General features: G+C 32.2%; 1 protein-coding gene across 5 annotated transcripts in view; it reads right to left on the reverse strand.

Moving 5' to 3' along the window:
- LOC110999052 (lethal(2) giant larvae protein) overlaps positions 1-22,165 on the reverse strand; it is a 46,447-nt gene extending 24,282 nt beyond the window's left edge. For 4 of the 5 annotated variants that reach the window (XM_045632013.1, XM_045632012.1, XM_045632009.1 and 1 more), the window contains exons 1-2: positions 21,651-21,809; positions 21,489-21,581 (exon numbers count right to left, since the gene is read on the reverse strand). In XM_045632013.1, the coding sequence (XP_045487969.1) occupies positions 21,489-21,581; positions 21,651-21,653 (96 nt within the window). In that variant the 5' untranslated portion in view covers positions 21,654-21,809. Of the gene's footprint in view, positions 1-21,488; positions 21,582-21,650; positions 21,810-22,018 lie in introns of those variants that run through there. The other variant, XM_045632010.1, reaches the window with a different exon arrangement.
- Between the last annotated feature and the right edge of the window lie 508 nt (positions 22,166-22,673).

The following is a 22,673-nucleotide window of genomic DNA, read 5'->3' on the forward strand; positions in this document are numbered from 1 at the left end:
TATAATAAAATATTTTTATTATAAAGTCTCCTGCCCGTTTGACCCCTGTTCTAAAAAAAATAAAAGCTAAAAATTAAATAAAATGATTCGTTTTAAGATTTTTCAATTCTCTTAAAAAAACTTCTTCAGCGTTCTGAAAAAAAAATAACTGGACTTAGCTGAACCGTTCAAGTTTTGAGCTTAGTAACATTATGATGCATTTTTATTTAAACGGATTTAGTGTAAACATAATTCATCCTCTGATACTATCAAACATGTTAGATTTTTAATTATTTGTACGCCATTTAAACTCCTTTAAAAAGGTAATTTGTGATATACAATATCGGGCTTGATAACTGACAGCTTTTTTATTCCATACAATATTTGATACAATGGTTCAAAATTCAAAACTGAGTACGCGCAGATCGATTGAGCTAATGGACCGGTCCAAACCGTTAGATCAGCTATTATTTTGACAAAAACTATTTCGAATTTAACCGTTAATATGATCGAAGTAAGAGTCATATTCGCGTGAATTTAAACGTATAAAGAGGACAATGCCATTAAAAGCTACTTTTGTACTTTGAAAGGTATTACGAAAATCTTGGTTTGAACCGACAATTAAAAAATCCGCTTTTAAAACAGTTGTTTACCGTTAGATTAAGCATTTTATTTATTTATATATACATTCTAAAACAATGTGTATCCCTAAAAAATACAAGAAAATATCACATCACAAATATAAAACACTTACACATACACATTAATTATATTAGAACTTAAGCAATATATCAAAGAAAAAAACTAAAAGATAAACATAACAGTAATAAACAAACAAAATGAAAACTTAAACCACATTAAGATTTAAGAGCCTTCAAAACAAAGTTACGGTAAATTGGTAGTCTGTTGTAAAACACATCAATATTTTCATCAATGTTTGTAATAAAGTTGTAAGAGCGAGATAGCCTATTCACTGGACCATTAAAACTAGCAGATAAGAGAGGTAGAGGTAGGTACGTATAGTAGACTTTTAGTTCGAGTAACTCTAGGATTACAAAGAACAACCAAACCTTCATTCCCCAACATTCCTTGTTGCTGAATGAAAGTTTCGGTAACTTTGGGCTTAGATTCGATATACGAGGTACAATGTAATCTTGTTTTCCCTACTCTTGCATTTAAAAATAAATATTTTTGATCCGTTACAAAATCATAGCAGTAGTAATTGTACACTGAAAATATGAAATATTAATACAACATAATTACGTAGTAAATTAATTTCTTTTAATGTTTATTATTAGGGTTAAATGGAAGAGATCGCTTAATTTCAATGCAATTAATGTTTTAATAATTATTTTGTATTTTATAAATCGTTTGTATATTATGCAATTATGACTGAGTAAATTAATTAAATTAAATGTACTTTTAAGCATAAAAGAGGCTTATAATCGATAAGAATTTGCACTCGGCATTAAGATTTAACACCATGTTTTGTTTTCTTGTGTTCAATAATGCGTTCAATCTACGAAATTCATAAAAAAGATGAAACGAAAGTTCCAAGATTCATTTTTGCTGAGCCTGCTAAAATTTGCTTTTTAATAAGCCTTATACAACCTATCTTTGTTCCTCTACATCACTGATTCCCAATATATCATGTGCCACCTACATTTTTTTATGTACTTAATTAAATTAAATTTAATGTTAAAACAATTGTTCACTTAAGGTTTTAGCAAGAAATTACTAGGAAATTGCTAACGAAACGTTCAACGAAAATTTTCAAAAACAAATTTCAAATAAACTTTGAAATATTAGCCCATAACAATCAAATTGCCACAACCAACAAACACTACTCCATATTATATGTCACACGAAATAACAGGATATAAATCAAACTCCAAAAATATAATCAAATTTCTTACCATTGACGGGCCGAACTAGAAACCGAGTGGAATCTACTTGTTTTGAATGAGACTATCTAGAAACTGGCCGAGTAACATTTTAATTTAGATCAACTCATCAATGGATTATGTAATTATAGAAAGTTACGGATTTTATTAAACCCGATAATACTTTACATAGCATAGGATATATAATATATATGCAGCATCATATTATATATAATTAAGAACTTATAAAACATTCCTGACTTTGCGTATAAAATAATAAATCAGAGGCGCTACACGCTCTTTAGGTCTTGGCCTCAGATTTCTGAATCTGTTTCATGATCATTTTAAAATCTAATAGGCAAGCAGGTGATCAACCTCCAGTGCCTGACACACGTCGTCAACTTTTTTTTCTAAGACATGTCGGTTTCCTCACGATGTTTTCCTTCAGCGTTCGAGCAATGTTAAATGTGCACATAGAAAGAAAGTCCATTGGTGCACAGCCGGGGATCGAACCTACGACCTCTGGTATGAGAGTCGCACGCCAAAGCCACTAGGCCAACACGGCTCTTTGTGTATTATCATTTTAAAAAAATATCAAAAAGCTAATGGTTGAGAGCAATTTTCTCCAGACAACGTAAAATATAGAGTTACATTTATTAATACCGAAACGATAACACGTGTTAAAGTTATAATTAGATAAACGCAACCAGCAAATGATCACGTCCATTCATATTCATGAGCTCACGCGGAATTTAATCAATTGCCTACAGTTAATTATGACACGTCATGTCAATTAGGTAATCATTTAATTTTATTGTCATGAGGGGTTTAATGTAAGTTTAGATTTAAACTCCCTTTGACGTTATAAAAAATATATAGAATTATAGATAGTGGGATAATTATGTCTGGATAAAATGATTAGTGTATGTATCTTTTGTACAAATGAACTGTGGGACAAAATTGTCCCGTTTTTGCCGGCCTTTTAAGAATCGGTACAATTATAGAAATGTCCCATATCTCAAAGAATAAATGGTCACTTTGGTTATATCAACTTTTCCACCAAGCAAAATTGAGTTCGTGACTTGAACAAGCAAAGCGAATTCAAGACCCAAATATAACCGAGTAAAAACCGGTTCACCTATAGATCCATCTTATGTCACCAACAAGCCACTATAAAATTCTTGTAAACTGCATTCGCCCACAGCGTATGATATGATGTCACTACACCACACTAACGGCAACTAGACTTTCCTTGGCAAATGACATCACTGTGTTAATTTCAATTATTTTAACAGTCGCCAACGAGTCTAGATTTCGACTGCGCACATCCTTGAACAGTAATCATTTTTATTTTCATAAATTGCGACTATCATTATCCTGCCTGCTTAGTGTTAGCGTCTCTCATCCCTGAAGTTCGACTCCCGGACTTTCTTTCCATCTGCGCATTTAACATTCGCTCGAAAGGTGAAGGAAAGCAACGTGAGGAAACCGTCTTGCCTTAGATCTAAAAAGTCGATAGCCTGTATCAGGCCTATTAATTAGAATACAACAATAAATACAGATACAGAAATCTGCACAAATTTAAAAAAGTGGCGCCACTGATTTTTTATTTTTAAATTGCTACTAGCGGTTATAAGGAACTTTATAGCGCACTATTACTTTGTGAAACCGATTTTGCTTAAGGTATTTTCCTATTATACATTCAGGTGTAGTAAGGACTTTAAACACATTGATAAACTTTCATACACGTCATTTGTAGTTTCTCTAAGGGAATTTATATTCCCGTTTGCTATCTGTCGCAAAAGATACTGTTTGGGACTCTTTACATACAGCATTGACCCATTATAAATTGGTTTGTTTATGTATATTCAGAGAAATTTTAGTGCTCTCGACGTCAAAATAAGGAAAAACAAAGTCTTCGAAGCCACATAAACTCCCCTCAACTTTTATACTTCCTCTAAAGTAAATTGGCAAAAAGATTTTTATAACATTTTATGATTTATAAATTATAAAATGTTATAAAACATTAGTAGATATTTTGAAGATTTTTGATATGTTATGTAGATTCAAATCTGAATATGTTCGTGCAATTCCGTTTCGAATTTCGCGATTAAGTATTTAAAATGATAAGCTAAATACCTAACGCGTTGGAGGCTTATTGAAGACGCTGCCGCATCCAGGGGACAGAAAAACGGTTAGTATGGCTGCCAAACTAGTTATTGCAATTATTATTCGTACCAATAGTTCGTTCATATAAGTTTTGTAATTCCATGAATTTATTTGTATTCTAAATTCAAACCGCGATATTAAAATAGTTTGTTGTATCATCCAAAATTGTGGCTTTCACAATATAGTCACAGTTTTAATTTTGGAACTTTGCACTATTGGTAAATATTTTTACTATTGTATAAGAGCATGTGTCATCGACCACTACTGGCAATAACGCACGCGCGAGGTGTCACAGAACAGTGGTTTCCTGCGCAACATCCGGTACTATGCCATTGTGATGTGAGCACTGACCAAAGCTTCGGACGTGATAAGCCTTCAATGGTAATTTCAATGAAGATTGCGAGATTAGCGATATATATGAGGCTGTCCGGTGATTAAAATTAAAGTAACTCATATAAGGGACACTTTGGTAGCGTCTATGAAATTATTACTATTCATTAGTCACACAATACCTGCTGAAACATTGATGCCATCTATCTGCACTATTGTAAAATATTGTTTTTTTTTATAGAAAACATAAAATATGTATCATCTGATGTTAAGTGATACCGCCGCCCAGGGACACTCTCAATGCCAGAGGGCTCGCGAGTGCGCTGCCGGTCTTTTAAGAATGAGTTGAATGGGTAAAAATACACAAACGCTTGTTTGTGTATTTTTGCTTCTTTACTTAAGCGAATCAATTTTACATAGTTTATATTTTAATATGCAGAGCCACTAACAATTTAATAAAAAGATGTACACTGCTAACATTCCCTTAATTTTCTTTGAGGAAATAAAGTATTTTTAAGCATTCTTATTAGACAAGTAGTATGGCCTTTTTTGCTTTATTGTAATAAATATGATTTAAGATTTTTTTATATGTTATGTATAACACTGTTGTGTCCGTAAAAGTGTAGTCTTTCATTAACAACGTACATTATTTTAGGTACCAATACGTCTAAATAAATAATCAAAACAAATATTTAAAGCCTTCAAGATTTGCGTACTCATTGCGTACTAATAGGAAGTCTAAAAAAACAACAAAAGCGTGATTAAAACAATACATGAAACAGGCGCCATCTGCATATGTCAACATAACCAGTTGCGTAATCCTAAGACTGTATAAGGAAACCTAACTTATTTCCTCTGCTCAGTAAACGTTCCACTTGACGGCCATTAAATTAATTACTATATTATGGACACATATTGTATAAAAACTGCAACAAACTTCAGAAAACACAGAATATATTTGCAATATTCCGTGATTAGAATGTGTATTGATAACTTCATATTGTCAGTCACTTTTATAATTCCTTCCCGTACACATGTTTTTTTTTTAATAAAGTTTCAGCAGTCCGACCACAGCCCGATGTGGATACAGTTATACATATTAGAGTAAAATTTTAAAGGCATAAAATTTTATTAGTATGCGCTATACGTAGTTTGTTAACATTATGTATGACAAATTTTAGCTATCACGAGTTAGCTTAGCAAGAGTATTGTTATTATAGTTTGGTGTTCTAATCAACGCCCTTCCAAGCACCACAGATGAACGCAAATAAATATACAACAAATCATTTAAAAAAAGAGATAAAATCATTTGTCAAACTTATAGGACCCATAAATTTGGTCACAGAACAAGTACAACAAGCCGATTTAAGAGAGAACACCAAAAACTCATACGAACTAATGATAACAAAACATCTTCATACCGCGAGTGGTGTTGTTAGTCATGTTAGGTAACCAGCTCCATTTAAGTAAAGTGACTTAATGTTCTTTTTACAACACCCCACAAACCGGTACCATCTCCGTGGGAAAAGTATTACTTCATAGTAAACATAGTCCACAGACTATAAACTACACATGGAATATATAGTCTGTAAAATATTTTACAAATATTAAAATAGGATAATAATAAAAAAGGACCGGTTCGTTTGTCTCTCTGAACCGATTTGGGTAACTATGGTCTGTAAATATTCGTGGAAGTTCAGTAAAGTTTAAACGATGAGAAACAAAAATAAGAAGTAAACAAAAATAGCTTTCAGAAATTTGTGTTCAATGCCCATTCTTCTCCACATGAAACTTATGGAAGAGACACCTAGCGTATTATTTTTAACCTTTAAATTTTTACTTTCAATAAATAAAATAAAATAAATAAAAAAGCCTTTTTATTTCCTACAAATATAACTTTTTACATTGGCCCATCTCCAAGCGCTTACTTATCTAATTAAAATTAATACCATCTTATTTTTATTTATTTTCTATATTATTTACCTATAACTATAATTAGGTCTTATTGAAATAAATAAATTAATATGACTTGGCCTAATATAAAAAAATAGTTTGAATAGATAATATAGGAGAGAAATACTAGCTATAATACTAAATAATTGTGTACAAATTAGTTCTAGTACAGTATATTATGAGCAAATGAAAGCATGAATCACCGACCAGTAAAAACTATGGATGACGTTTTGCAAATCCTTGAATCCTTTTCCTCGTTGAATTATTTTCAAATACAGACATAAAAACAAGTTTATTCCTGCTTATAATATGCATTATGACTCTTAAAATACGTAATTATATATTACAAAAATTGTTTAATGTTTATAACTTTAGTTTCGATATATTAAAGATATTTAAGAGTTCCTATATTCCTATATCCGACGAGCATGCATGCATGGTCAATAGTCATAAAACTGGGTACATCAGGACTGTAACAAATGGAGATACGTGGTTTACCTATCGCTTCGGGGAAAATAGCATGAATATAAAATAATAAATATTTAAAAATCTTCAAGCTTCCAACTTATTTGTACTTAAATTTTAAAATAAGAATTGTCGGTATTCACATTTCGTATAGATACACGTATCTGACATGAACCAGGCTCTGTGAAGGCATGCCGCATGAGTCACATCGCTTGCTAAATACCCATTCTATAATTTATGTAGTAAACATGACATTGAATTGGCAGAAACGGCGTTATGTTTAAACTAAGAAATAACTCGCAAACCATCTCCAAATACTTATCACTCATGTGTTTAAACAAAATGTAGAATAGCTGTTCTAAATATAAAAAAATCCGTGAATTCCATTCAACAGAAATTGTTTAATACATAGCCATTTGATGTAGACTCTTAAATTATTTCACACCCATACCACTCATGATTAAGTTTAATTTTGCTTGTTTATCTCTTTGTATATTATCTATCCGCGATGTAAAGGTGACCACAGGGCTTCTAAACTCCTATTATACGCTCACAAAAATGGTCAATATCTGCAGCATGTAAATCTATCAAATGCAATATTATGAAGAGTCAATAAACTATTATTATTAGAGGTTTAGCTATGTTTCACGGCAAAATAATGGCTGTCTCATGGGTCTGGAGAGAAGGTTGAGCACCTCCTTATATTCCTTTATATCTTTGTGGCACAGTATATATAAGAGATCAGTGATTATAGAATTTTAACGAATGACGAGAGTAAAATGTTTTAATTTTAAGGTCAGAAGTTGATTAGACGTTCAAGAATGCTGATATAAGGTACCGTTGCAACCTCATATCCCTCAACCTTTGCACTAACCGCATTTCGAATCACGTTCAACGCAAAAATACCACAACAAACTGCTTACATACAAATTTTGCACGAGAAGATATTCGTAAAGTTTACTCAGTGGTAGTCTGAATAAAAATTAGTCTAAAATCTAATGATCTTCTAATCCTAATATATATCCAATCTGCTTTACTAAAAAATATAAAATTACTAACTAAAACTAAATAAATATTAAATTAAAGGGCCGATCAAAAGCGTTACTGACAAGCGTGTATGCTTGGATATTGTGGGGGAAGCAAGAGAGAAATGGACCCAGTCGAGACATCACTGTCTTATTAATTAATTTATAACACACACAGATTTTCGTCCACCAGGACATGGAACCTATGATAATGCAATATTAATTTGAAAAAAGAACACATTCAATTGGTCTTCTTTTATTAAAAAATTAAATTTAGAATGATACTATCCAATCTGTAAAAATATGCAATCGCATTACATAAGAAGGAAATAGAGCATGGCGTTCTAGATAATATCAAGCGGAACGCGTCATTGAGAATCTCTAGTCAAAAGCTTCGGTTACTACAATTTAATAACGATGCCTGATATGAACGTATTTCAATACATATATGCTCCAAAATTAAGCCTATAGGCCAAAAAGGCGTTGAGCGATATAAAGGCCGTGGTTCGGATACCCGGGCCATGAATTTTACTATGTGCAAAACAAATACTCCGTATCTGCGCACATCTTTAGATACAATATTTCTATTTCGACTTGTTGAAAGAAGACAGCATTCAGATAAAGAAACCTGAGACCAAAGTTGTAGTAGTGGCAAGGATTTTTGGACTCTAAATATAACATCTGAAAATGAAAAAGATAGTAGCAAAAATGCCGAGGAAATGAGAGCGTTAAGACAGGTGTGTAAGATTGCGTAATAAAAGAGTGGTTTGGCTGTGTAGAACGTATGAATGAGAAGCGGTTAACAAGTAGTATATACAAGGTATATGGATGGAGATCAGGTTGGGCATGCCTTTATGCCACAGAGAATTGACAAGTTAACCTTAAACGGCGCGCATGCATTGAAGTGGATGAAGCGTGATAGGTGTGAGGACCGATGGTAGAGATGCGTGGTCCGTTTCGGAAAAACAAGCGTAACATTTAAAAAATATTATATTTGGAACTTAAGCAGAACATTGTATTCCCTTATTTAGTTATACTACTCTTTTGTAGTACATTAACATTGTTGGCCCGGCGTAGAATTTGTTTTTGGAGAGTTTTATACTTCCATTATTAATCCAAGATAGCTTTCGACGTCTCTTTATATAAAAGGTCAAATACATTCCATTTCCATTGGGCACTTAGTAACAGCTTTAGGCTCGAAGGATCGGGATACCTGCGTGTCCGTTATGACCGCTACCTTAGGAATTAGGACTAACGAGACGACGCCAAAAACGCTTCTTTCCAATGGTTTATAAGTGAAATCCGATTATTAAATAAACCGTTACAGTAGGTGCTAAGGAATTATATTATTATTAGAGGCTCTATTAATAAGTAATAATAATAATAATTTATTTTTTCTCCCATACAACATTTGCAACAATAAATATATAGTTGAGAAGGAATTGGGAGACTGGATTCCAAACTAGGTAGTACTTTGTTACAGAGGAAATTTGATATTTAATAAAGAACATAATATATAGATAATATCACATATGTAATTTAAATATAACTTTATCTTTTATCATGATTTTTTTACAAAACAGGATTTTACTAAGCCTAATAATGCTATGTATCATCTGGCCATGATGGTTGATGGCTGTTCCATTTTAAACACCATGCCCTTATGATCGATAGTGTGTCAAAATTAATGTGACTTCCCAAGGGCAACAGAGGGCTGATAAGAGATAACGATAACATTATCAAAGCTTGTTATCAACAGGTACATTACAAACTCAACATAATTATTATACTATAACAGAATATGAGTAATAATATTGACTTTGACTAGTTTTAGTTAAAACACCGTTAAGCTTACGACCCATCATTGCCCGTATTTTTTATATACCAGAGACAGGTAACTCCATAATTATAAAGTATATACGTTTGCTGCACAAGCAACACTTACGCAACATACACTTACAGACAATCGTTATACACGTTTGAATATGGCAAAAAAGATACTTACGAAAGAAAAAAAAACTATTCTAACATTCTTGTATATGTATATATATAATTGGAATCTCGGAATCGGCTCGATCGATTTTTGAAATTTAGTATACGGGGGGTTTCGGGGGCGATAAATCGATCTAGCTAGGAATCGTTTCTAGCATTTTTTTAATAATTTTTTTATCAACTTAAACATAGAATTAAATCAAATAAAAACTTAAATATGAATATAATTATCTTTATTCGATATAATTCATCATTTTATTAGTATGTAATTCGCACTTAAATATAATCTCCAAAAAACACAATTTATAAAAATAAAAAAAAATTCCGAGCAAAGCTCGGTCATCCAGGTATTACACTGAGATATGAGATGAAATAGAAACATATGTGTTGTAATATTTATTAACTGATATCAAATCCCCGGTTTACGCTCTGACTAGTCAGCTATCAAGAATAAAAATTCGTAGCGTGCAATTTATCAGATTTATGGAAGCGTAAACGAGCGACCTCGTGGGACCATGCCATCCACATTAATTCTACTGGCGTAGTGTAAATCAATATTGACCCAGTGATTGATATACCCTTGGGTATTGGACGTGTCAAGATTTAATAGAAATCTATGTTCCAACATTCCATTATGAAGGAGACGGTAGTAGTAAGGACTTTAAAAAATAATAAGATTTTTTTAATAGGGCAGGAGGCAAATAATATTCGCCCCTATGGACAACTGCCAGTGCATGCGGGTATGTTGCCGACCTTACAGGGAATGGTGCGCACTAAGTTATTGTTAAGTACAGTTTCTATTTGTTAGGAGCGTCTGAATTCCAAGTAACATTGTGTAGCGATATAAATATTTAATTACGAAAAACTAAGGAAACAATTCTTTATGATTAGTTAAGAACTCTACAATGTATGATCTGTATGTAATTTGATGATTTCTTATTTAAGACATTGTTATAGATACATATTTTGCTATATTTAATACTGTATTTGAAATATATAATTTTAATCAATATTTGAGTCATTAAAGTATTAAAAAGTGCTGAAGACTATAAGCATAGAGCCAAGTAAATGAGAGATTAGTCAAAACGTAGTTTAGTTTTTTAAACGCTATGTCAGAGACAAAATTAAGAATAAATTAAGAATGATTTTATGAATAAAAATTATGAGTGTTTAATAGACATTTTGATTTCTTAGTTACTCATAAATTGCATGATTTTATAAAGCCTTATGTAAAGTGGCCTTTTGAATCATAACACTTCTTTCACAATTTTTGAACGTACAAAAGATCTAGTCTGGCGACCTTCAGAGGTTAGCGCCCGGGCACAAAGGACCAGCAATCTATTGATAACATACTATTAATCACACTAGGCAATAAAAAAAGGCAATTACTAATAAATTGGTAACGACAAAAAATATAATATCATCAAACAAAAAAGTGATTATAAATTTTGTCATAAAATACTTGATATATCAGTACTAATTGAATAAAACCTTAATATCCTAACTACTGTAATCAGTAAAATGGTATTCAACAAATCCAAATCATTAATCAGGCATTATTAACTGGGGAGGCTTTCATTTGAATAAAATACGTCCGACGACTGATCCAAACAATAAATACGTGCCAATGCATTCATCGTACGCATTTAGGTGATAAATGTACCTTAACATGCAGGTAAACTGTATTTTAAACATGATAATACCAAAGCATTTTTCATGCTAATAATACGGTATTTCGTTTTCACGAAGCAACGCCATAGGTAATATTAGGGATGTGAAAAAAAAATTGATTAAAATCGATTTTAAAAATAGTGAAAAACGATTTTTGTACGCGATTTTAATATTAAAAATAATCGATTAATAATCAATCATAGTCGATTTTCCATCTGTCACCTCCCGACATTGTGTCTGGTCGTAGAGTAACTAGTAGAGATATTCGATTTAAATTATTCTTAAACTTTAATTCGTGTTTATAATTTCTATTGTTAACTTTTAATTGATAAAACTATGATAATAAAATATTTATGGTGTTTGAAATGTCCTATGGCTATACCACAGGACATTTCTACGAATGCCCGTTTTCGATTCGAATGATGACCGTTAAAATTGACGACTACACATCGTGCCCTAAGCAAATATTAGCTAAGATAGCGCAAGGTACGCTGCCTGGCAGTTCAGACCGAGTGAATGAACCTTAAACCGGTGCTTATCGCTCTGTCTAGAACATCGCGGAAATTATATAAATACAGATTAAAGTGAAACTTTTGCAACATCTTACTGAAAAGCAAAAACCAAACAGCGCCAGTTATATAGTTGTGTGAACAAGGGGTTCAAACAACAACAAATAGATAGATATAGTGTGTATAAATAAATAGATATTTTACCTATCTTCAAACTTATTTTTTTTTCATACAATAAAATTACTTTCCTACAAAAGAGAGTGCGACTTTACACGACCTACCTATAAAATAATTATGGCTTATACTTTGACTTATTTTTAAACTCCTACTGAATAGCTTAAACTAATGTTCATTAACAGTCTTAGTGTTCCATAATGTTTTGACACAAAAATAAATATTTTGTAAAAAAATAAAATTTATGTGTGGACCGGACCCGCCTGTAACATTTAGGGGGATGAAAAATAGATGTCCGATTCGCAGACCTAACAGATACGCACACAAAATTCCACGAAAACAGTCAAGCCATTCCAGAGGAGTTTACAAACACCGTGATAGGGAAATTTTATATATTAGATTGTCGCAGCAGCGATGTCTGCCTACGAGCTGTAGCCATTAGTGATAGGTTAAAATTGACGGCTGCTAGAGGAATATAAATATATAGAGAACATATAAGTTAACTTTATGTTATATACGTAATTAACAGCAACAAATACATTGTAGGTGGAATAAAAAACCTACGGAAATTCATACCTCATCCTAGTTATATAACCGGTCACTTAAAATAAAACCTACGTCACTAAAATTAAATATAGTTGAACCACTCTGATAAGCTTTTCGTATTCAACGTGGGCGCTTAAATGATGAAACAAAACCACGCAATAGCTCAAGCAGACGCTGATACCTACTGGCCAGGCGTGTTTGATTACAGAGGCATCCGAATTGGTGGCAATAAAATTTGAACACGTGGTAAGCCGGCCTCAACTCGATTAACGAGCTTTTAATAGAACTACACTATTGCGATCACGCAATACATTAAATATTAAAAAGATTTTTCTTAAATAATAGAGTGATGGAGGAACTGCTGCAAATAACGAAGGCCAGTATCAGCAGCAGGAAGTAGCGCAAGAAGGGGAAATACGGATTGGCGCAAATAAAACACCAGGATAGATAATTAAAAAATGAATATTCAATGTTTTTTTATCGTCTGTTTTCTAACCATGTACACATCAAGGTATGGCCATCTCAATTTTTTTTAATGTTTTCTAGATAATTCCACGACTATGTAGTCGTCGGAGGTAATAAATAGCTTACGTAAATGATATTGGTAACTCGGATGATAAAACACTACTACCTATTTCATTTAACTACTATTTGTATTACTTTACGGCAAATCCCATAAAGATGCCTCTTGACCATCTCTATTCGAAATATAGATTCTTTCTGCGAAAATTCAACTAAAGAAATCTTTGCCTTAAACTTACTATACCAGAACAGTTTTAACAAATCATCCCATTAACTTACGAGAAAGTAATACAAAACGCATTTAATCGTAGTGAATTGTACGCATTCGATACCGTTAGCACCTAATCACGAAGCAATTTGGGCATCATTATGTAAGCGTGACCAATCACGAGGCAATATCTCGATCAACACAAATATTACAACTCATTCAATCTGTTTGAGTTGCGTCAAACATAGCGCGCACATTACTAGAGGGCAAAAATCTTAACCTCCATTAGACACTATTGCCTCGGCCATCTCCCACGGTTTCCTAATTCGCACAATTTATTATGTACATTTCTACTGGAAGATCATTTCCTGTCCCATTTGTCGCCTAAAAGCTCGCCCACGCGTTGTTGTCTTCATTTTAGCCTACTTAGAGCATCGCGGATATATAAATTGTCGAGAACACGGGGTAACAACTGATATTTGAATTTCACGTGGTGATTTCCACACAATTACGTGTCAAGATATACTGTATGCCCGAGTTAAACGAGGCTAGTCTTTCAAGCTAGGATAGCAAGCTAGCGTCAGTAAGCTAGCAAGCTAGTACTTATGGATTCGTGTAGACAAAACTAGCTTCATTTCTGAGCTAGTATGCTATTTTACAAGCCATGATAGTTTTTAATAGGATGGAGTTTTATTTTTTAGGATAATAGCGCCCCCACCACTGATTTCTTGTAACTCCTTTTCTAGTTGATCTAGTGCGAATTGGCACAGTTTTCGAGATATTTTTCATTCAGTCGAAAAGTGTTTTTTCGCATGCTGCTCATTTTGGACGTGTAAGTCACCTCAGTCACTGCATTAGTACTGATTTAAAATAATCCTATCCTAGCCTCCTGTAAAGAAAACTAGCATGTTCCAAGCCAGGACAGTACAAGCTTGCTATCCTAGCTTGAAAAACTAGCCTCGGGTAACTTGGCCCTTATTGATTATATGTCATTTAAAGTATATCGTTATAATCTTTATATGCATATGATAAGTATTGATTTTTAAGTCCTATATTTTTGTGTTTTTCAAATTCTCGAAAGTCTTACTAAGAACTGAAAATTATACTAATACACAATCATCTTGTTATATTCAGACTAATACAGCTTAACAAGATGGATGACTGTGTAATAAGGGCTTAATAGATTGGTCAGACATAAAAAGAGTAAAAACCTGTGTTGTATTGAGGAATGTGGTTGCGGCAGTAATAGGCGCTCACAATAGGTTAGATTTAAATTATTTCGTTGGCGTATCTGATTTCTCTTTCTTATGAAACTAAATCAGTTATCACAGCATTTTAATTATGCTCTCTGGCGGCGTAAATTATCACTTAATAAAATAACTACTTTTAAATAATTTCTTTCTTTCTTTTTACTTTAGGTTTAAGTGACAGAAACTCTGGCCCGGAATTTAGCCCATGTGGTATTAAATTACGCGCTTGTATTTTTTTAAGCAAAAACCTAAAACGACTTATGCATTTAAAGAAACCCAACAAATGTGGCTTAAGTCTTTTTTTTTATAGAACAGGAGGCAAACGGGCGGGAGGCTCACCTGATGTTAAGTGATACCGCCGCCCATGAGAGACTCGCGAGTGCGTTGCCGGCCTTTATTATTACTTAACAATTTCGAGAAAATACTTTTACTTACTCAATTTAAACAAAATCAAGGCGATCTGAAATTGCTCAAATGGCTGGTTATGATTTTTTAATATTAATTTGACGTAACCACGGAATTACATTTCTGTTTAAAATCATTAATATTTGGGTGCGGAAGCAAAGCAGTAATACAAAGTTTACCTGTTACACATAGTAACAGGCCAGAAATGTACTAAATTACGTCATCCCCACAGTAAAACACTGCATCCATATTAAAAGGGTATACTACAAAAGACAAGACAGAATAAGTCCCTTTTTAGGGACTTTTTCTTATATGCTAAATCCTAGTCACTTCTATATTCATCATAATATATTTAGCGATCTTAACATTAGATATTAATATAAATAAAAATGATTTGCAAATATGTTACTAAGCTCAAAACTGAGGACAGACTCTGAGAAGTTTTTATGGAGAGAAAATTTTGGAAAAATTTAGTACCTACTTAGTTTTTTATTCGGAAATTGTAAATATCTCTATTAGGTAGCCTGGCAAAGCGTTCATATCTTAGTATATAACTACTACGTAAGATAAGTAGAAATATCATATTGAGGGGCAAATTATTCTAAATATTATAAGTAAAGTTTTTAGTTATGAAAGAAACAATGTTATTTTCCACTATATGTGAGCAACGGTGGAGATTTAAACAGTTTTTCTTCCAGATATTTAGAACTAACATAATGGTATTTGAAACCACAGGCTTATACTCCACTATCGTATAACTAAGATACCTACGCCACAAATAAACCACAAAGGGAAAGTAGAAAGTCTTACAAGATCATAAATATTTACTTACGAGGACCCAATTATTATTATATTAGCTTGAAATTTATAATTACAACAATAATTATCAAAGGAAAATTCGTCATCAGATTGAGGTAACTGGTGACGTCACCAAATAATATCTCTAAAGCGTTTGGAATTAATTTTGTTTTGTGTATTTTTATATAGGCCGTCTACTTCTGAATATTATAAATATACATTACAAATTATACAGTGAAAGCTGTGGAAACGTAGTGTTATTCTAGATCTAAACCAATTTTTAAAGGCTTTGCATTCAGTAATAGATTTAGATTGAAATCATATTTAGGTTTAATTAGGTTAGATTTAACTTATTTATTTACTAACACTTCGTTACATTACAATATAAAAATTGAACATAAATGAAAAGGAGGGCAACTGGCGGCCTTATCGATTTCGAGCGATCTCTTCCAGGCATAAAAATATTACACACAATATCGCTACTGTGAATTCACTCTGCGAACATATAAATAATGTATAATGATCGATAGTACTGACATACAATAATTTTAATAGAACCTCGTCCTAGGAGATCGATATACATATTCAATCAAGTGACAAGTATTATTAAAACTGGTTTATAATCAATGATAAGTTCATGTTCACGATTAACATTATTGTACTATCAGTCTTAATTACGGTTCGTTAAATATATTAAATCGTTCGTTAAATATTTTTAATATATTATATTAATAATATTTAATATATTATATTAGATTTAATATATTATAAAATAAGTCGGATATCCTAAATAGTTCAAATGATGATTCACACCTTATTCCACGTAAACATTATTGTATTGACAATGATAAGATACTCTTTCCGAGAAACCTTTCAAACGAAGCCGGATTAGAAGAATTTCTTATTTGTTTCTTAGTAATTTTACGTAATAGGCTATATTCTATACAGATAATCCATAAGGGCAAATACCAACCTAGAGACATTCCAATAAAGATTAAGCTATTGGAGAGAGTTCAGTGCTTTTCTAGGCGTGTGAATTTCCATAGGTACATAAACCAGTACATGACCAAGCGACTAATTGATTTCATGATTTAGATATATTTAATCATTACATACGAGATAAAAATATGAAAACCGATTGGCTTTATTGGTGACATTCCCTAGGCTATAATATATTAAATTAATATATATAAATTACATTGTCAAAAACCGATATCAATCAAATTTGCGCACCGTGTGCAGTTTGATCTAACTTAAAATATAGGATAGCTTACATCTCAATTTATGCCCGCAATATTATATTTTTTTAATGCAAATATTTGTTTATTATTTAATACAATCCTTACAGATGACGCTGTGTTAAAACCAACCTTTCACATAAGTTCTCCTACCGATTCCCTTGAATAGTTTACTACTATGTAATATAACAAAAACCTTAGCCACAGCTACGCTTGGCCGAGTCTGCTAGTAGTAAAATAAATTTTAACAGACTTTCTTTTTGTTCATAAAACTTATCGCTTACAGGTTCTATTTCAGTACCAGGAGAACCTAGTGTTATCAGTCATTTAAGCTTGAATAATAATATAAACCTACTTGTCAAAGAGACAAGAGAAAGTTGTCAGATTTGCCCCACTCTGTATTATAAAATTGTAATTTGCAGTAGAACCTTTCGTATGCAACTACATACTACGTAAATATGTACTTGCATAAGAAAGGTTCTACATAATTAAAACAATATACACACGTGTTTATTGTTTTGTATTATTATAAAATATAGGACGATACTTCTAAATGGAATTAAAATATAAAAAAGATTTTTAAGCGGTTTCTGTCTCATTCTAAATCCTCCTTCTTTATATTAATAGGAAATAGGTAATCAACACTGCTGTCTAAGAAAATGAGGTTTGTTAATGTTAAGTTAACATAAGGATCAAGGGGAAGAAAGAGGAGGGGGTGCCCTAGAAAAAGTTGGATATAGAAGCAGAATAAAAAAAGGTAATCATAGAGCTTTGGAAAAATCTGTAGGAGTATATTGTAAACACTAACTGCATTAAAAATAATTTGTTACACACACGTGATCGGTGATACACTGTGATAACATATGTAAACGCGATCTAGAAACAAAAGTATTGCGGCTTGCGAAATCGAGAGTGGCTGTGTAATTAATATTACAGATGTCTAATTTTTATTATTATTAATTTAGAAAATTTTCTATGCATTCAAAACTGTATTTTTTTCAAAGAACAGGGTAAATACGGGCAGGAGGTTCACCTGATGTTAAGCGATACCGCCGCCCATGGACATTCTCAATGCCAGAAGGCTCGCGAGTGCGTTGTCGGTTTTAAGAATTAATACAAAGCTACTCCACGGTACCGGTACTGTAACACGGATATCTAATGCCGCCAAGTACATTTTGATATATTATAGTATCAGTTTATCGATATTAATTACGGATGGGCGAGGTTAGGTGCGGTTTATTGCTCTACAAGTTATATAGATAAACGATAAGACTAGAGATTGCCTGGAAGTGTGATTAATAATCTGGTAGTATTTGAAAATTAAATACAGGACAATTTGACGCGCCAACGGGGCCATGGAGCCTCTGGGACACCCAGGCATCGCAGCCCATGGACACCCATTTTTAGAGCGTGCGTTGCCGGCCTTTGAGGGAGGAATACACTTTGAGGTCGAATGTCTCGGGAAGACCTAGGGGTCGATTCCAGTTAGCTAGTTCGCCAAAGAACGTGTTTGTGAAACGGAATGTGGAAGAGTTCCAGTTATCAAGGTGATGTTGATGAAATTTTGCATTGATACGGCTCGGTGTTGAAATTTTATTGCCGCGAGCTATTTAGTACAATGATTTGTGTTTCTTAAAGAGGGAAAAGAAATATGATATGAGTATGTGTTCAAAAAGCCTTTTTTATATCTTAACAAACACGGATGCACCAATACCGATGTGACATATGAAGACTTCTTCTGCTCTAAGAAGACGTAGGAATTTTAAAGTACTTCATTAAGAGAAAACAAAGATTAAAATATGTTTATCTTAGATTTCATTGAAAACAGAAAAATGTAGTCTATGCACGCTTGAGTCGTCAGTAGTTAAATTTCAGATAGGGTTGCAGAGTTTATATCATACTTTATTAAAAATCTAATAATAATAATAGATGTTAATTATTAGACGTTATACAGTATTAACATATTGTATATATGTATATACTTTCAAACTCAAACTCAAAAATAAGTTTATTCGTATAGGTAAACATGTACACTTATGAACGTCAAAGAAAACAAATTAAATTAATTGTAAATTTACATTTACAACCAGTTCGCAAGTCAAGGGCGTAGAGCGGGTAAGAAGAACTGGCAAGAAACTTTTCGCCACTCTTTTCAATCGCCAAGTTTTTAATACAAATTGTTTGAACTGGAGCAAAACAATCTTATATCTTTAATAATATATATTATCAACCAGAACAAATATATATATTCTTTGTTGTACCAGGCATTCATAGAAGATGTAGAGTTCACTGATAGTACAAAAAGGTATCGATTATGTATCGTTATCTCGGTTTATCGGTTACGAACGATAAGGCCCGTCCTCAATGTTTGCACTCGGCTCTACTAAATATTTGCACTTTTTAACACCAGTAAATATAATTTGATTCAATAACAATGTTTTTATTTAAGTAAACATATACACCTAACTTTTAAAATTCGTTTTTTAAATAATGAATACATTGGCATGACAATCAATTAATATGTAATTAAAAAGCATTATTTTAGTAAATTTCAAAATATGCCTTAATTAAGCAATAGTGACATCAATTCAATTCAAAGTAATTAAAAACTGTGACATTTATATTTCTGGGGTGATATTTGAGAACTGAACTCATATAAATGCAAAAACGAAATTGGCCCATTTGAAAGGCTTTAATTTTTATTTTACTTAAAAAGAATATGTAGAATACTAATAATATTCATAATTCCAATTTATTAGTTCCATTTCAGTAAATTTTGGAACTACTTAAGTGTTCTTGATTTTTTTTATGCCAGTCAATTATTCATGTGGGACATTATGAATAATATTTGTATTTTCCTGTTGGCAAGTGTATATGCATGAGAATTTGTTATTGTACAGGGTATGAACCTAGAACCTACAGGTTTATGTGTATATATTGGTTACTTGCTAGTAGATTGCTTATCATGGGTAGTGGAAAATAAATAATCATAGTTGCTTAACTAACTATTAAGCTGCAATACTTTGATTTAATATTAAACATAAAATGCCAAGAATAAGTGTGTTATATTTAAAGAATGACTCAATAATTAATTCCCGTTATACTGAACTGTATTGTCAAGATTCAATTACAACCTTGAATCTAATTTAATGAATTCTACTTATATGAATCAATGGGTTTCAGTAGATGGCCATGACTTTTAATTGTAGTATTAGAAGCAAGGTATTCTAGCATCCTATCAAAGCATATTGTGTTTGACTTGCTTAAATATAGTGAAGCAGAGATTCTGCCAGTTTTTTGCCTTTTTGTATTTAATTTTGGCCTGAGTTTAGATTTCATAACATGAAATAGTGAATGGTAATAAATTTGTTTTTATAATTTAAAACACCAAAACCTAAATGATCCTGAATAATTTAGTAACCTTTTCATATCATTATTACTATGTATTTAAAAATCAATAACATTAATAGTAACAAATACTTTGACTTTTATTAAAAACTAAAGTCAATGAAGATAAGGCAAAAGTATGCTATTTTAAAGACACTAATGGGACTTAAAATATAAGGCATATCACTTTAGATATAACTGTTATGGTAGTATTATGTGATAATGACTTCTTATCCATATATATGTTTAATCCACAATCTAACTTAAAATAGGATAAGACGCTGCAGCTATATATTAGAATGCAAAAATAATTACATTTGTTATTCTTTGGTAAACTATATTATCAGCCATAAAAACTATCAAATTTTAAACAAGATAGTAAAATATTTCACAAGTCCTAAATATGGCCCTGGCCTATTTTATTAGCAGCATAAAAACATCTTATCTCTGTGCAAACACCATGGGTGATAACTATAATGATTGCTTGGTGATTAAAGTTAAATAGCAATTATAATATATTTGTTCTGAAGTTAATGACAGAAACTATGGCCTGGTATTAAAAAAAATATTATATTTAACCAATTTTTAAGTAATGCGGCTAAAGTAAAGCCTTAATTATTAATATAAAATAAAATAATGCATCTCTTGGTAGAAACTGGAAAAGCTTATGTCCCCTATAAAGGAGTGCAGGAAAAAGTTTTTGTAAAAATAAGGATTAAAAATCATAAACTATTAAATACTTCTCCTGTCTACATTGTCAAATATATGAAAACAGGATTGTTAATATTATAAACATTTAATATTACTTACTTAGAGAACGCAAGGAGAACACCACTTTGAAGTCTTGAATAAGATTAGTATTTTATTCAAGACTTTGATATTGTAACAATCAAATTTCAGAAGTAATAAGTTATACAGGCCAAGCAAATGACACATGAATAGAACACTTGAATAATGCAGCAACATTAGTTACTCGGTACTCACCTTACGGAAAGCGAACAACTCATTCTGAAGCTTCTGCCGTTCAGCAGAGGGTTGTTGCCCCTTGCCTCGTATGAATTTTAACATCCTGCCCGCCTGTAACAAGATAATCACTTAGCACTATGCACAAACACTACCAAAACAAACATACAATCACAACCCTACCATTTTTCATGCTAGGTTAACCGCGACACAAGCAAACCAACCGGCAGCGAAAAGCCGACTGAGTTTAGATTTAGATTGGTACGCTAGTCTCGACAATCAGCCTGTCATAACCGTGCTCACGCCGAGCACCGCCTAGCCCGCACCCAGATAATACATTTGGGCTGAATCATACGATTACAGTAAGATAACATTTATGAATACATATTATTTGATAATTATGAAAAAGACATTTTTTTTGTAAAAATAACTTTGTATCTGAATTAAATTCTAGCCAACGCCTGTCAAACAGGTTACATGTTTGCCGGGATGACTACCTTATTGAAAGCTGAATCATATTTACAAACACGTAAGTAATGCACTGCACGTACCTAATTAGGACAGCTTGAAGATTTTTATTGATAAAATCAATTTTTTAAAACTTTAGACAACTTACAACGTTACAAATAAGTACATTTACAAACACAAAGCTGAAAACACAAAAGTCAAAGTTTCGGTACAATACCTATACGCGTCAAACACCGAGACTGACGCGAAGCGTTACAATTTACAAAAGCACGCTCATTTGACATTTGAAGTTGAAACGTAAAATGAATACCCTTCAGTTGCCATTTTGTCAGTGACAGCCGTCATCTCTGTCATTATCAAATTAAATTATGATACTTGACAAACAGGGAAGACAGGCAATATTTTACAACAAACTCAACTCTGTTAAAGATAACAGTAATAAAATTTATTGAAGAATTAAAAAGTTTAGGCGAACATGTACATTTTGGTACCGATTTTATCGCATTTGCATAGCCATATCTATGTATACATAATTTATATTGTTTAATGAACAAAAATTCGCGTCGCCCCGATTTTGCTTATGATAAATCATTGTAATTTAGATCGGATGCGACAATGTTTGATAGAGGTATCAATTAGATTATTAAAAAATGTCATAATCAGTTATGTCGAATATATTAATCTCATGGACCGGATATTAAAAGTTCTATAGAAATCCCCTTTTCACTAGGTTTGTCT

This window comes from Pieris rapae, chromosome 17, assembly GCF_905147795.1.
Source record: "Pieris rapae chromosome 17, ilPieRapa1.1, whole genome shotgun sequence".
NCBI classification, from domain to species: domain Eukaryota; kingdom Metazoa; phylum Arthropoda; class Insecta; order Lepidoptera; family Pieridae; genus Pieris; species Pieris rapae.